General features: G+C 42.8%; 2 protein-coding genes across 2 annotated transcripts in view; one reads left to right on the plus strand and one right to left on the minus strand.

Annotated features, from left to right (window-relative positions):
• Positions 1 to 12,290, plus strand: part of LOC308702276 (major histocompatibility complex class I-related gene protein-like) — a 55,742-nt gene that overhangs the window by 13,366 nt on the left and 30,086 nt on the right. The window lies entirely within an intron of this gene.
• LOC308701560 (uncharacterized protein) overlaps positions 1 to 12,290 on the minus strand; it is a gene marked incomplete at its 3' end in the record, with an annotated part of 34,192 nt that overhangs the window by 830 nt on the left and 21,072 nt on the right. The window contains exons 7-10 of the mRNA XM_081383916.1: positions 5,383 to 5,649; positions 5,013 to 5,291; positions 4,325 to 4,609; positions 467 to 1,008 (exon numbers count right to left, since the gene is read on the minus strand). Coding sequence (XP_081240042.1) covers positions 467 to 1,008; positions 4,325 to 4,609; positions 5,013 to 5,291; positions 5,383 to 5,649 — 1,373 coding nt within the window. The remainder of the gene's footprint in view (positions 1 to 466; positions 1,009 to 4,324; positions 4,610 to 5,012; positions 5,292 to 5,382; positions 5,650 to 12,290) is intronic.

Here is a 12,290-nt window from a genome sequence, read left to right on the forward strand (position 1 = left end):
TTCTATAGCGCTTTTCACATTACATATCGTTTCAAAGCAGCTTTAACGAACATGCATGCATCTACTTTACAATTCAGAGTGATGTTATCAGTTATGCATTTCAGAAATGTACATAAACAAATTTACAGTTACAGTATCAGAAAAATTTCTGATCTGAGGGGTTCAAAGCGGTCGGGGGAAAAGCGTATAGGAGAAGCCTGGGCCAGTCGTGGGCCAGCGCATCCCTGCTCTTTGAAAAATAAGTTGGGCAGTGAGAGTTGTCTTCTGAGGCGAAGAGGGGACGTTGCTTTGAGATAGCATGTCTGTACCTTGGTTCAGCTTGCCCGGCACGTACGCTGCTCTCAGAGAGCGCAGGTTGTGGTGTGCCCCATACCAGGAGGTGTTTCACCAGTTTGAACAGAAGTTTCGAGGTGAGCCTGCCCTAGCGATTTATGTAAGACACCACTGTCATGCTGTCCGATCGGACCAAGACGTGGTTTCCCTTCAGGTCTGGTAGGAAAGTCTGAAAGGCATGACAGACTGCTAGCTTTTCCAGGCAGTTGATGTCTAGCCGACTTTCCTCGTTTGACCAGGTGCCAAAGGGTGCAACCTGTGTTGGAAGCGTCTGTCGAGACCACCTTCTGGTGACTGCTCCCACCGCCACGCCAGACAGGAACCAATGAGGATTCCTCCAAGGGGTCAGGGCTGAGACACAGGCCTGGTTCACCTTGATACGTAGGCGTCCGTGATGCCAGGCATAGGCTGGTAATCGAGGTTTCAACCAGTACTGTAGGGGCCGCATGCACAGCGGGCCTAGCTGAAGTACTGGAGATGTAGAGGCCATGAGGCCCAGCATCCTCTGAAAAGACCTGACGGTGGGACAGGCTCCAATTTTGAAGGAGGCCGCGGGCTGCTGAATGGTCAGAGCACGCTCTGACGTGACTGCGGCCCACGCGTGGGTTAAGTTGAAGACTGTTCCCAGGAATGAAATCTGTTGGCTGGGGGACAGTGAGCTCTGAGTCCCAGGCACTTCAAGTGGATGAGGAGCACAGATCCGTGAGAGTTTAGAGGAAGAAACAGCTGTAAAAGCCTGACCTGCTCTGTGCTGGCAGGACCGTTTCTACGGCTCCTTTCGTCAGTAAATTCATCACCTCGTGTTGTGTATGTTGAGAAGACGCTGTTTTCTGCCCTGCAAAAGCAAATTCTCTTTGTAAACCCTTTCAAAGGATGAGGATGTGAAGAGTCTGGTTAAAATTACCATAGCGATACAACAGTAGTATAACCTTTAGACGAATGCTTCTAAAATCTCCATGAGGTCTAAATGAGGTTTACACTTCTTTACAGTGTGTAATTGCTGAGGACTGAGGAAGCCTCCGGAGCTGAAGTTCAGTTATGGTAATGGGGGTTTAGCTTCTGACAGGCGCTGTAAGCGGTCAACCAATCACAACAGACTGGGCCATTTGCCATTGTAATAATCCAGTGAGATTTAAATATGCATAAGGAGTCTGACAACAGCCGGTGCTCCACACAGAGATCTGATCTCACCATCATCGAATCCATCTGGGATTGCATGAAGAAACAGAAAAAACTACTAAATCCAGAAGAACTGTGGCAATGTCTCCAATACGCTTGAAGAAACCTTCCTACAAAGCTACCTGAAAAGCTATCTGCAAGTGTACCTGGACAACAGCTGTTTGAAACGCAAAGGATGGTCACACCAAATATTGATTTGATTCAGTTAATAGAAGCTACTTGATAAACAAAATCTATTTATGACATTATTTTGGAAAGCATCCTCACTTTACAGCATTTTTACACAAGTGCCTAAAACGTCTCACAGTACTGTAGCTTTGCAGGAAGGTTTCTTTAAGCATCTTGGAGACATTGCTGCAGTTCTTCTGGATTTAGTCTGTCTCATTTTTTTTTTTTTTCTTCATGTAATCACAGACAGAATCAATGATGGTGAGATCAGATCATACCGGCTCTTGTCACTCCAAAAATCTCACTGGATTATTACAATTAATGGCAAAATGAATGTTTGGAAATATAAGCTGACACACTACAGCAAAATATATAAATAACTGGCTTAAAACAATTTTTTGGGGGGTGAAAATACTAAAGTGCAGTACATTATATTTCAAGGCCTCTGGTTTAACACATACTCTATGGCGGCCAAGAAACCACACCGTGAAATGGGCTGATGGTGCAATAGGTGGCTCAGTGTGCTTTGTCTATGCTAAGTTTAATGGTTTCTCATGCAAACACGAAAGTCTGTATATTTTATATTTTTGCAAAGATCCTTTTAGTGTCTCTGTAATACGGTGTTAAGAATATCATGAGAAGAAACCCAAAACGCTTATAACCTGCTTTTTTGCATAATGAAAAAGTGCACCTTGAAGTCAGTCCTGTTCGGCAATCACTAAACAGCTGCCACGAAAACACACTTCTATGATAAATGTATGTTCATTCAATTCGTAATTTTCTATTATAGAAAACTAAATAGGGCAATAGTCTGGAATACTTTTCCAGACCTGGAAATTACTCAAATCAAATTCCATACTTTTCCAAACTGTGTAGGAACCCTGCTTAGACCCGTTCACTCAGCTTTGTAACCCACTGTTTCTTTATCTCAGCTTGAGAGAAAGAGAGCAGTGAGAATGAGGAAGGAGAAGATTTCTAGAGAAAGCAGTTCGTGAACGCAGCGAGGCGAGACTCACGCTCTCGTAGTTAAAGCGTTAGTCTTCAATGAACGCGGCTTGCGGGGTGGAGCCGGCAAGTGGCGTTCAGATGTTCGACATTTTACAACAAATGCCAGTGAAAAGTGCTCTTATAGAGGGAGATAGCAGTTGCCGAGTCAGCTTATCTGCTGTGAGGGCTTATTCAACGACGAGAAGGCTGTTTTAGCTTAGTCTCGAAGTCCAGCGAAGAGATAGTCATCGCCGCTGAAGGAGAATTGAGAATTGGCGCGCTCTGGCGGGGTTCTCTGTAGGGCTGCTCGATTAATCGCAATAAAACCGCACGCGATTTGGCAAAGGCTGTGATTATTTTATGTGCAGCTTGTCAGTGGAGTGCGGCTGATTGGTAGTAAATACTGCCCCATTTGAACAGCTCTCATAATATTAATAATAATAATTCATTACATTTATATAGCGCTTTTCTCGACACTCAAAGCGCTTTACATAGAAGGGGGGAATCTCCTCAACCACCACCAATGTGCAGCATCCACCTGGATGATGCGACGGCAGCCATATTGCGCCAGAACGCCCACCACACACCAGCTTACTGGTGGAGAGGAGACAGTGATGAAGCCAATCAGTATATGGGGATGATTAGGAGGCCATGATGGACAGAGGCCACTGGGCAAATTTGGCCAGGATGCCGGGGTTACACCCCTACTCTTTCGAAAGACATCCTGGGATTTTTAATGACCACAGAGAGTCAGAAAGAGAGCAGTGAGAATGAGGAAGGAGAAGCTTTCTAGAGAAAGCAGTTTGTGAACGCAGCGAGGCGAGACTCGCGCTCTCGTAAAGAGCGAGTCTTCAATGGACACGTCTTGCGGGGTGGAGCCGGCAAGTGGCGTTCAGATGTTTGACATTTTACAACAAATGCCAGTGAAAAGTGCTCTTTTCATGCAAACACGATAAATATGCCCCGCCGCAGAAGTACAATAATGCGCATCATTCCAGGAAACCCCTATAGCTGTATCTGAATAAAGAGAAGTTTGAAACGCTTTGATTAAACATGACTTATATAAACACACGACTGCCTTATTCTGTGTCAGAAGCACATCATCTCTCAGAAGGATGAGCTCAGCTGTCGTTGTGAAGGGAGTTTGGACTAAATGCATGTTATTAAATGTTGTCTGTTGTTGGACAAGAGGTTCATAAATGCTTCTCATGTTTTGGAAAGATGTTTGACGCGTGTTGCTTTTTCAAATGCACGTTATAAGTGACTCTAACTCGCAGTGCTTTCAGATGGAGCAGCGTTTACAGAGCCGTACATCAATGACAAACTGCGCATCAAAAAATAATCGCAGCCTTTTCGATTATAAAATCGCGATAAGCCATCGCGATTTAAGTGCGATTACATGTAAATTGCGATTAATCGTGCAGCCCTAGTTCTCTGCCATAGGCTCGTGCAGCTCCACTGCCTCGCCATTGGTTCGTTATACTACTCTGCACGAACCAATGGCCGTGCAGTTTCACTGGGTGATTAAAAAGGCTTCAGAAAGGAGTTTTCCCCATAACAGTGTCTTGCGACGCAGTACGAGTAGAGTATCAAAAGGGAACTATGAATTAAAGAGGCATAACCATAAAAATACTATGCAGCATTATTAACAACTTACTGTACTTATTCTTGATCTCATCGTCAGTCTTCTGGATGGTTTTTCCCTGGTGCTCCACCTCACAACTGAACTGGTTGTTCTTCCATTCGTCTGGAGAAACACGAAGGGTAGATGTCCTCTGGAAGGTCCCGTCCTCATTTGGCAGAAGCTCTCCAAGATCCACATCCTCATAGTGATTCACTCCAATTTTTAACCAGGTAATGCTCACTCCTGATGGGTAGAAACCTGTGGCATGACACACTACTGGAGACGAGGGATTCTTCTGTAACAGAGACACTTCAGGAGCTGAAAAAGATTGAGAAAAATGTGAGAAAAATATTTAATACTTCCGATCAGATCAGTTAAATCTATTGTTTTCTCATGGTGGCTTCATTAAAACAAAGAGACAAAGAATGACTCATTATTAGAGATGCACTGATGTATTGGACGCCGATATTGAGAGATATAAAACCATCAGATTATCGGCTAATCGGCTATAGCATGAAAAAGGTGATATAAAAAGATGCAAAAGTTTGGTGAGAGCTCAAGATCACTGACATATATTTGTTTCCTCCCATCTCGTGTTTCCAAGTAAAAAATGGATTAATTCCAATGTTCAATGAAAATGATTTGATGATGCAGATAAATCGTATCAGTGCATCCCTACTATATATGTATATAAATGATCTACTTGGTGAACAAAGGGTACCTGTTATCCTGTCAGCCTTTTTCCTTAACTTCAAGAACTCCTTCAGCCAGTAAACACACTCATGATCATAGTATTGTTTCAGAAATTCAAGCTGTGTTGTGTCATTATTCCACTTCTCCACTGTAGGAGATGCCTTTTGTACAGATGTGATGTAGCTGAGGTTCCTCAGGTCCAGTGAGATGAAATCCTGTCCATCATAACCGTACTGATCAAACCCATATGAGTCTCCAGTCTGATTATCATATTCACAGCCAAACATCCTCTGATACGTATGAACACCTGAAGAAGGGGATACTATAAGATCTGCTCTTTTTAATGTACAAGATAATCTTTCACATTTAAAAATGTAGTATAAAGCATTTTCTCTCACCCTGTGACTGATTGAATGTCTCCATCATAACATGAATGTTGTTTTTGTAGATCTGCTGTAGTTTTTCTCTGATCTCAGTGTATTTCTTCCACAGTTCTGTAGATGTAAACTTATTCATCCAGTCATTTTTGGGAACTATCTTCTTTATGTTACTGTCATAATAATCGATCTGTTGATCATCCAATGTCGTTACAGCAAAAAAATCTAGAGTTCCTTCAATCGTCTGGCCTCTTATTTCAGTGTATGTGGTGATGAACTCGTGAATCTCTGAACAAACAACACAAAGATATGAAGCTCTCAATCAGTTAAACACCACATACAGTGTCATAAATCAAATTACTGTTTGAGTCATTCACTTTTTTTCTTTTAATTTCAAATCAATACTTTTGCACAGATATTTTAGTATTTAAGGTATCATTAGAAAGCACTCAAAATTTATTATTTGAAGCTGTTTTGACAGACATTTGTTTTAATATGGTAATGCTACTTTAAAATGTTACATTTTTCAAATTAAGATTTTTTGAGACATCAACTTCAATTTTGAAACACAACTTAGTTAAACACATATAAGTATTTAGAGTATTTGTTTTGTAAAATGTTTAGGTCAGTACATTTGCTTTAAAGGAACACTCCACCGTTTTTTTAAATAGGGCTTATTCATATTCTTTCCTACATTTAGATAGGTGGGCAAATGCATTTTTGTCTCAGTGCATGCATTGTTTTAGTTTGACAGGGTCGGCGCTAGCTTAGCTTAGCACAATGAATGGAATCCTTTGTTGCCAGCTAGCATGGCCTGAGTAAAAGTGATCAAAAAAAAAAAAAAAACCCACCTAATTACTTCTTGTGGCCTGCGTATTCACAACGAGTACAAATAGCGATGCAGATTAACACTAGGCGATTTCTTAGGCAGATATTGACTTGGGACTATATTATGGGGAAGCACAGGCGAAGCACTGCTACTTGGGCGCAGACATATCACGCAACACATGAAATCCCACGACTTCTGTCAACATACCGGTGTGAATAGTAGCTGCCTGGCTATTTTCCCTACAGTACATGACATTTACATTTACATTTAGTCATTTAGCAGACGCTTTTATCCAAAGCGACTTACAAATTAGGACTAAATTAAGCGAGTCATCATGAAGAGGCAAAAACAACAACAACGCAAGAAGTGCTCAGAATACAAAGTTCAGGCATTATTCAGAGTAGCATAAGCCCGATAAGTGATGTTTCGAAGGGATTATTTTTTTTTTTTTTTTTTAATGAGGTTAAGTGCTCACGGAAGAGATGGGTTTTCAGCTGTTTTTTGAATGTTGCCAGTGATTCTGCAATCCGGATGAGAGTGGGGAGAGCGTTCCACCAGCATGGAACTGTGAATGAGAATGTTCTGGAAAGTGATTTTGTGGCTCTCTGTGATGGAACCACGAGACGTCGCTCGTTGACCGATCGTAGGCTTCTGGTAGGGATGTAGACTCGTAGGAGTGAGTGAAAATAGTAGGGAGCTGAGCCTGTGATAGATCTGTAAGCAAGCGTCAATGCCTTGAATTTGATGCGAGCAGCGAGAGGTAGCCAGTGCAGAGAGATGAACAGAGGAGTGATGTGGGCCCTCTTGGGCTCGTTGAAGACACGACGAGCTGCAGCATTTTGGATCATCTGTAGAGGTTTTGTTGCACATGCTGGAAGTCCGGCCAAAAGAGCATTACAGTAGTCAAGCCTAGAGATGACCAGGGCCTGGACATGAATGGCGATGAACATGGCTGATTTTGTGTGAGCCAGAACCATACCTATATACAAGAGTTTACAGAAAATGAGTGGAAATAGAACGACAGGCGGAGGTTGCGATCGCTCAACAGCCCGAGGACGTGAGGATGAGAGCCAACTGAAAATGCCGACTGAAATAGAGTGTCTGTGCTGTAGCGAGTGGGACAAGTTTCTGCCATCGATGACCAACGTGTCAGATCAAGATGAGCGTGCCCGCAGTTGTGTCGCAGCTACCGAGGATTTCACGGCGCTGATCCATCCGGCAGTACTCGATTTTTTTTTTTGGTGTGATAAAGTGAACTGGAAAAAACGCCCCACGCCGAATGGACCAAATGGACAGCTGTCCACAGAGTAAGTGATTATTTTAAACATGACACATGTAGTAAACTGCTTGTAGCCTTCTCCTCATAGTAGTTATACTAAAACTCCTGAGCCTAACTCGGTGAGAGAAATAACGATAACAATAACGATAACAGCGATTATTATTTTAGTTTGGTTGTTCATGCTAAACAGGTTGAATTCAACATGAGGTTATACTAGAGTCTATATACAGCTTCTCAGCATCTATCTTACAACCGAATAAAGACACAGATTAACATAAGGAAGAGTAATAAAAGACAACTTACATGTGCACTTTGTTCTGCCTGTGCTTTGAAAATAGATGGGATGGGGACAGCCGTATGTTTCAGACGTAGTACCGTCTTTCTGGGCCCATATTCTATTTTTTCAAAGTAACTTAGTCCTCCGGTGCAAAATGTTCTTCGCTAACACGATACTGTTTGATTTTGTAAAGAGGCGTTGAAGTACAGATCTCCAGAGCAGCTAGCCATTTATTTCTCAGTTCCACATTCGATGGAATTCTGTGAAACATTACATTCGTGTATGTCCTTTGCTTGTTCTCACAACCTTTTGCTACGCAGATAATTACCATGTTTGCTGTAACTGTAGCTGTACCTTCTCAAAAAAAAAAACAATCCAAAAGCGAAGACACTCGGTGCAGATCACGCGTGTTGTTCTTCTGTGTTTTGACTCCTTGCAGGTATGTTGACAGAAGTCGTGGGATTTCATGTGTTGCGTGATATGTCTGCGCCCAAGTAGCAGTGCTTCGCCTGTGCTTCCCCATAATATAGTCCCACGTCAATATCTGCCTAAGAAATCGCCTAGTGTTAATCTGCATTGCTATTTGTACTCGTTGTGAATACGCAGGCCACAAGAAGTAATTACGTGTTTGTTTGTTTTTTTGATCACTTTTACTCAGGACATGCTAGCTGGCAACAAAGGATTCCATTCATTGTGCTAAGCTAAGCTAGCGCCGACCCTGTCAAACTAAAACAATGCATGCACTGAGACAAAAATGCATTTGCCCACCTATCTAAATGTATGAAAGAACATGAATAAGCCCTATTTAAAAAAACGGTGGAGTGTTCCTTTAAAGTAAACCTGAATATCTAAAACTTTTTTATACTTCTGTGTTTCAAACTGCTTTAATTTCTGCAATAATTTGCTGAGTGTGTGGGTTTTTTTAAAGGTCTTCATTTCAAAACATTCATGATCAGGAGTGACAGTTAACAGGTTAATTAACATTAAAACTTTATTCATTCTTATAGGACTATTCTCAGACTTGTTATAGTTTTATTGCCTTGTAAATAGACCTGCCTGCATGAGACAGATCGACGTCATCGGAAAATTAAAGATAAAAACTGCCTTTCAACCCACAAAGGAAAAGGCAAGCACTGAATCAGATTAAAAAGACCTCATGAGTTTCTGCCAGTTTCTGCCAACTATTAAAAACCTGTCTTTTAACTGAAGTAAAGATGAAATCAAATAAAATTAATAATAAATAAAATGTAAATATTAGTTGAAAAAGTTAGACTAAACTTAAATAAACAATAATTGTTCAAATAGAAAGACTAAAATTATTAACTGAAAATAAATAAATAAAAAATACACTAAAAGTCACATTAAAATATAAACGAAAAATAAAAGCTAAATCAAAATGTTGATAAACTATAATAAAACTACCTTAAACTAAAACTGAAATAAAAATAAATTAAACCTAAATAGCAATATATATATATATATATATATTATTTTTTTTTAAAGACAAAAGCATATAACGTTTAGCACAGAGTTCAACACACGGAAGTAGCTGAAGGCCTCGTTGAATTCATCAGTTAAACGTCTTTATGAAATGAAACTCACTTGAGTAAACCAAAGGTATGCAGAGGAAGAAACTCACTTGAGTAAACCAAAGGTACGCAGAGGAAGAGGATGATGAACTTCATTATGGATGAAAATCCTTGTATTTGCCCCGCACTTCTTTAAGTGTAGTCGTCGAAGACCGCTGTAAGATCTGAATCAACAGGAAGAAGAGCTTAATAACGGAAGATGCCGATTCTGCAGAACTGACGTCACTGATGCTAGATTAACTCAGTACAGACGTTTAGAGGAAGCTTTTCTATACATATATACAAATGTTCATGCTCCAAAAAAAACACAAAGGTAGCATGAAATTAATCTTGACATGATCAACTTTATCCACTTTATTTTGCAATGCGTAAATTAGCAATCTGTGAATGTGCGAGACATTCGATTCAGGAAATAAGAGAAGAATAACAATGAGGCCATATTATAAACTTTAACAAAGTCTAGATTTTGTTTTTGGGCTCTACTAGAATAGGTTTCCATGCTTGAATGTTCAAAACACATTATTTTCCCCATATTTGACATTGTTTCAGCTTCTCTCTCTCACGTCCACTTGACACCATCATCCAGACCTTGGGCCCTATTTTAAGGATCTAAGCTCATGGTCTAAAGCACAGGTGCACTTAGGGCGTTTCTGAATCCACTTTTGCTAGTTTAGCGGTGGGGAAAATGGTCGGTGGTCCCGGCGCATGGTCTAAAAGGGTCGTCCCTATTCTCTTAATGAGTAATGGGTGTGTTTTGGGCATAACGTACAATAAATCAATCAGAGTCTCATCTCCCATTCCTTTTAAAAGCCAGTTGCACTCGCGCCATGGCGGATTTGCTTTTTACATGGAGGAATTTGCATCGGAAAAACTAAACTAAACTCCAGAGCGCAAACGGATCTGCTTGTGCTAAAGCTGTGTGTGTGTGTGTGTGTGTGTGTGTGCGTGTGCGTGTGTGCGAAGTTAAAGAACAGACCATCTACGGGACAAGCCGAATTCAACCATATCTTTGTGTGTACGCAATAGGGGTGTAACGGTACGTGTATTCGTACCGGACCGTTTCGGTACAGGGCTTTCGGTTCGGTGCACGTGTGTACCGAATGACCGAATGCAATATTTTGTGTGTGGAACATAGGTACATTTCAGTAACGTGCGGTGAAATCTTGTCATGGGTAGGCTGTGACCTATCAATGTGGCATATATTCATTCAGTTAATGTAGCAACCCAAGTTCATATCAGGCATCATCACATCGCTGCCTGCATACAGCAAAGTCAGTCATATGTGAGGCTAATGCACAATCAAATCTAATAATCAAATTAATGGACACATCTATCTTATGACTTATACAACAAAACGTACTCGGTTACTAAACGTAACCTCTGTTCTCTTACGAGAGGTTCTCTCGTATTGCGTAAGTAGCTTACGCTGCGGGAAAGTCTCCTTTCTCGAGATACTGAAGCCAAAAAATTATCCTTAATTTTTAATAATCTTGTCAACGCAGTGCGGCAGCCTGCAGACCTAGGGCAGGCTACTCGCATGCCCATTGGCTGCCCTGCGGCAACTACAGCAGTCTATCGCTGAGCCCATGGCGTGACGTCACGACCAATGAGCGCGCTTGGCGCGCTTAATGCGTCACAGCCCGTCATTAGGGGTGTGGCTTAGCGTATATAAGCAGGGCTCAGAGGCTGCTTCACTGGTTTCTGTTGCATGAAGCGAATGAGCTTGTGGCGCGAGCACGGCGGGTTACGCAATACTCGTTCCCTCTCTAGAGAGAACAGAGGTTACATTTAGTAACCGAGTACGTTCTCTTACGAGAGGTTCTCTCGTATTGCGTAAGTAGCTTACGCTGCGGGAACTCCCTTGTCAACGCCGTGCGCGTGCCCAGCATCCACTGAATGAGTCCCAGGGAGAGCCCGGGGAACGTGATAGCAGAGTCGGGCGGCCCACAGAGGGCTAGCGCAGTAACACAAGCACATACTAAGGAGGCATGGAGCGGCACAGCCGGTCCGAACTGACACTTCACTGCTATTGTAGCTCAACCAGTAGAGCTAAATCACACAACGTAGCCCGCGCACAGACAGTGGGCTGGCTACACGAGACTTAGACTGATAACACTTTCGCCTGCAAGGCGGGAACTTCCAGGTTGTAAAACCTAACAAATGTAGAGGGGGAGGCCCAGCCTGCCGCTGCACAAATGTCATGAATGGGAATCCCGCTGGACCACGCCCACGATGAGGCCATGCCTCTGGTGGAGTGAGCTCGAATGCCCAGTGGGCACTGCAGGTCTTTAGACGCATAAGCAGCAGCAATAGCATCCACTATCCATCTGGACAGGGTGTGTTTCGAGGCGGCGAGACCCTTGGTGCGCCCACCAAATGAAACAAAAAGCTGCTCCGAGCGCCTGAAGGCGGCGGAGCGCGAAATATAGTTTCTCAACGCTCTGACCGGGCAGAGGAGATTACTATCTGCCTCGCTGCCAGAATTCGGCAGGGCTGAGTGAGAAATGACCTGCGCTCTGAAGGGAGTGCCCAAAATTTTGGGAACGTACCCATGCCTCGGTCTGAGAATGACTTTAGAGTCACTGGGTCCGAACTCGAGGCACGCGGCGTTAATAGATAACGCGTGAAGGTCTCCCACTCGTTTGACTGAAGACAGCGCTATCAGAAAAACGATTTTGAGCGTGAGGTATTTCATATCCACAGTTTCCACGGGTTCAAAGGGATGCGCTTTCAGGGCTTCCAAGACCAGTGAAAGATCCCACATAGGAACCGAGGGGGGTCGCGGGGGGTTCATCCTCCTAGCTCCTCTAAGGAAGCGGATGACGAACTCGTTCCTTCCTAATGCGCGACCCAGCTCCGAGACAGAGAACGCTGAAATGGCCGCGACATAAACTTTGAGCGTGGAGGGGGACCTGCCCGCGTCCAACAGCTCTTGAAGGAAGCACAATACTTGCG

Source organism: Scardinius erythrophthalmus (assembly GCF_964197995.2).
Source record: "Scardinius erythrophthalmus genome assembly, chromosome: 14".
Lineage (NCBI taxonomy): Eukaryota > Metazoa > Chordata > Actinopteri > Cypriniformes > Leuciscidae > Scardinius > Scardinius erythrophthalmus.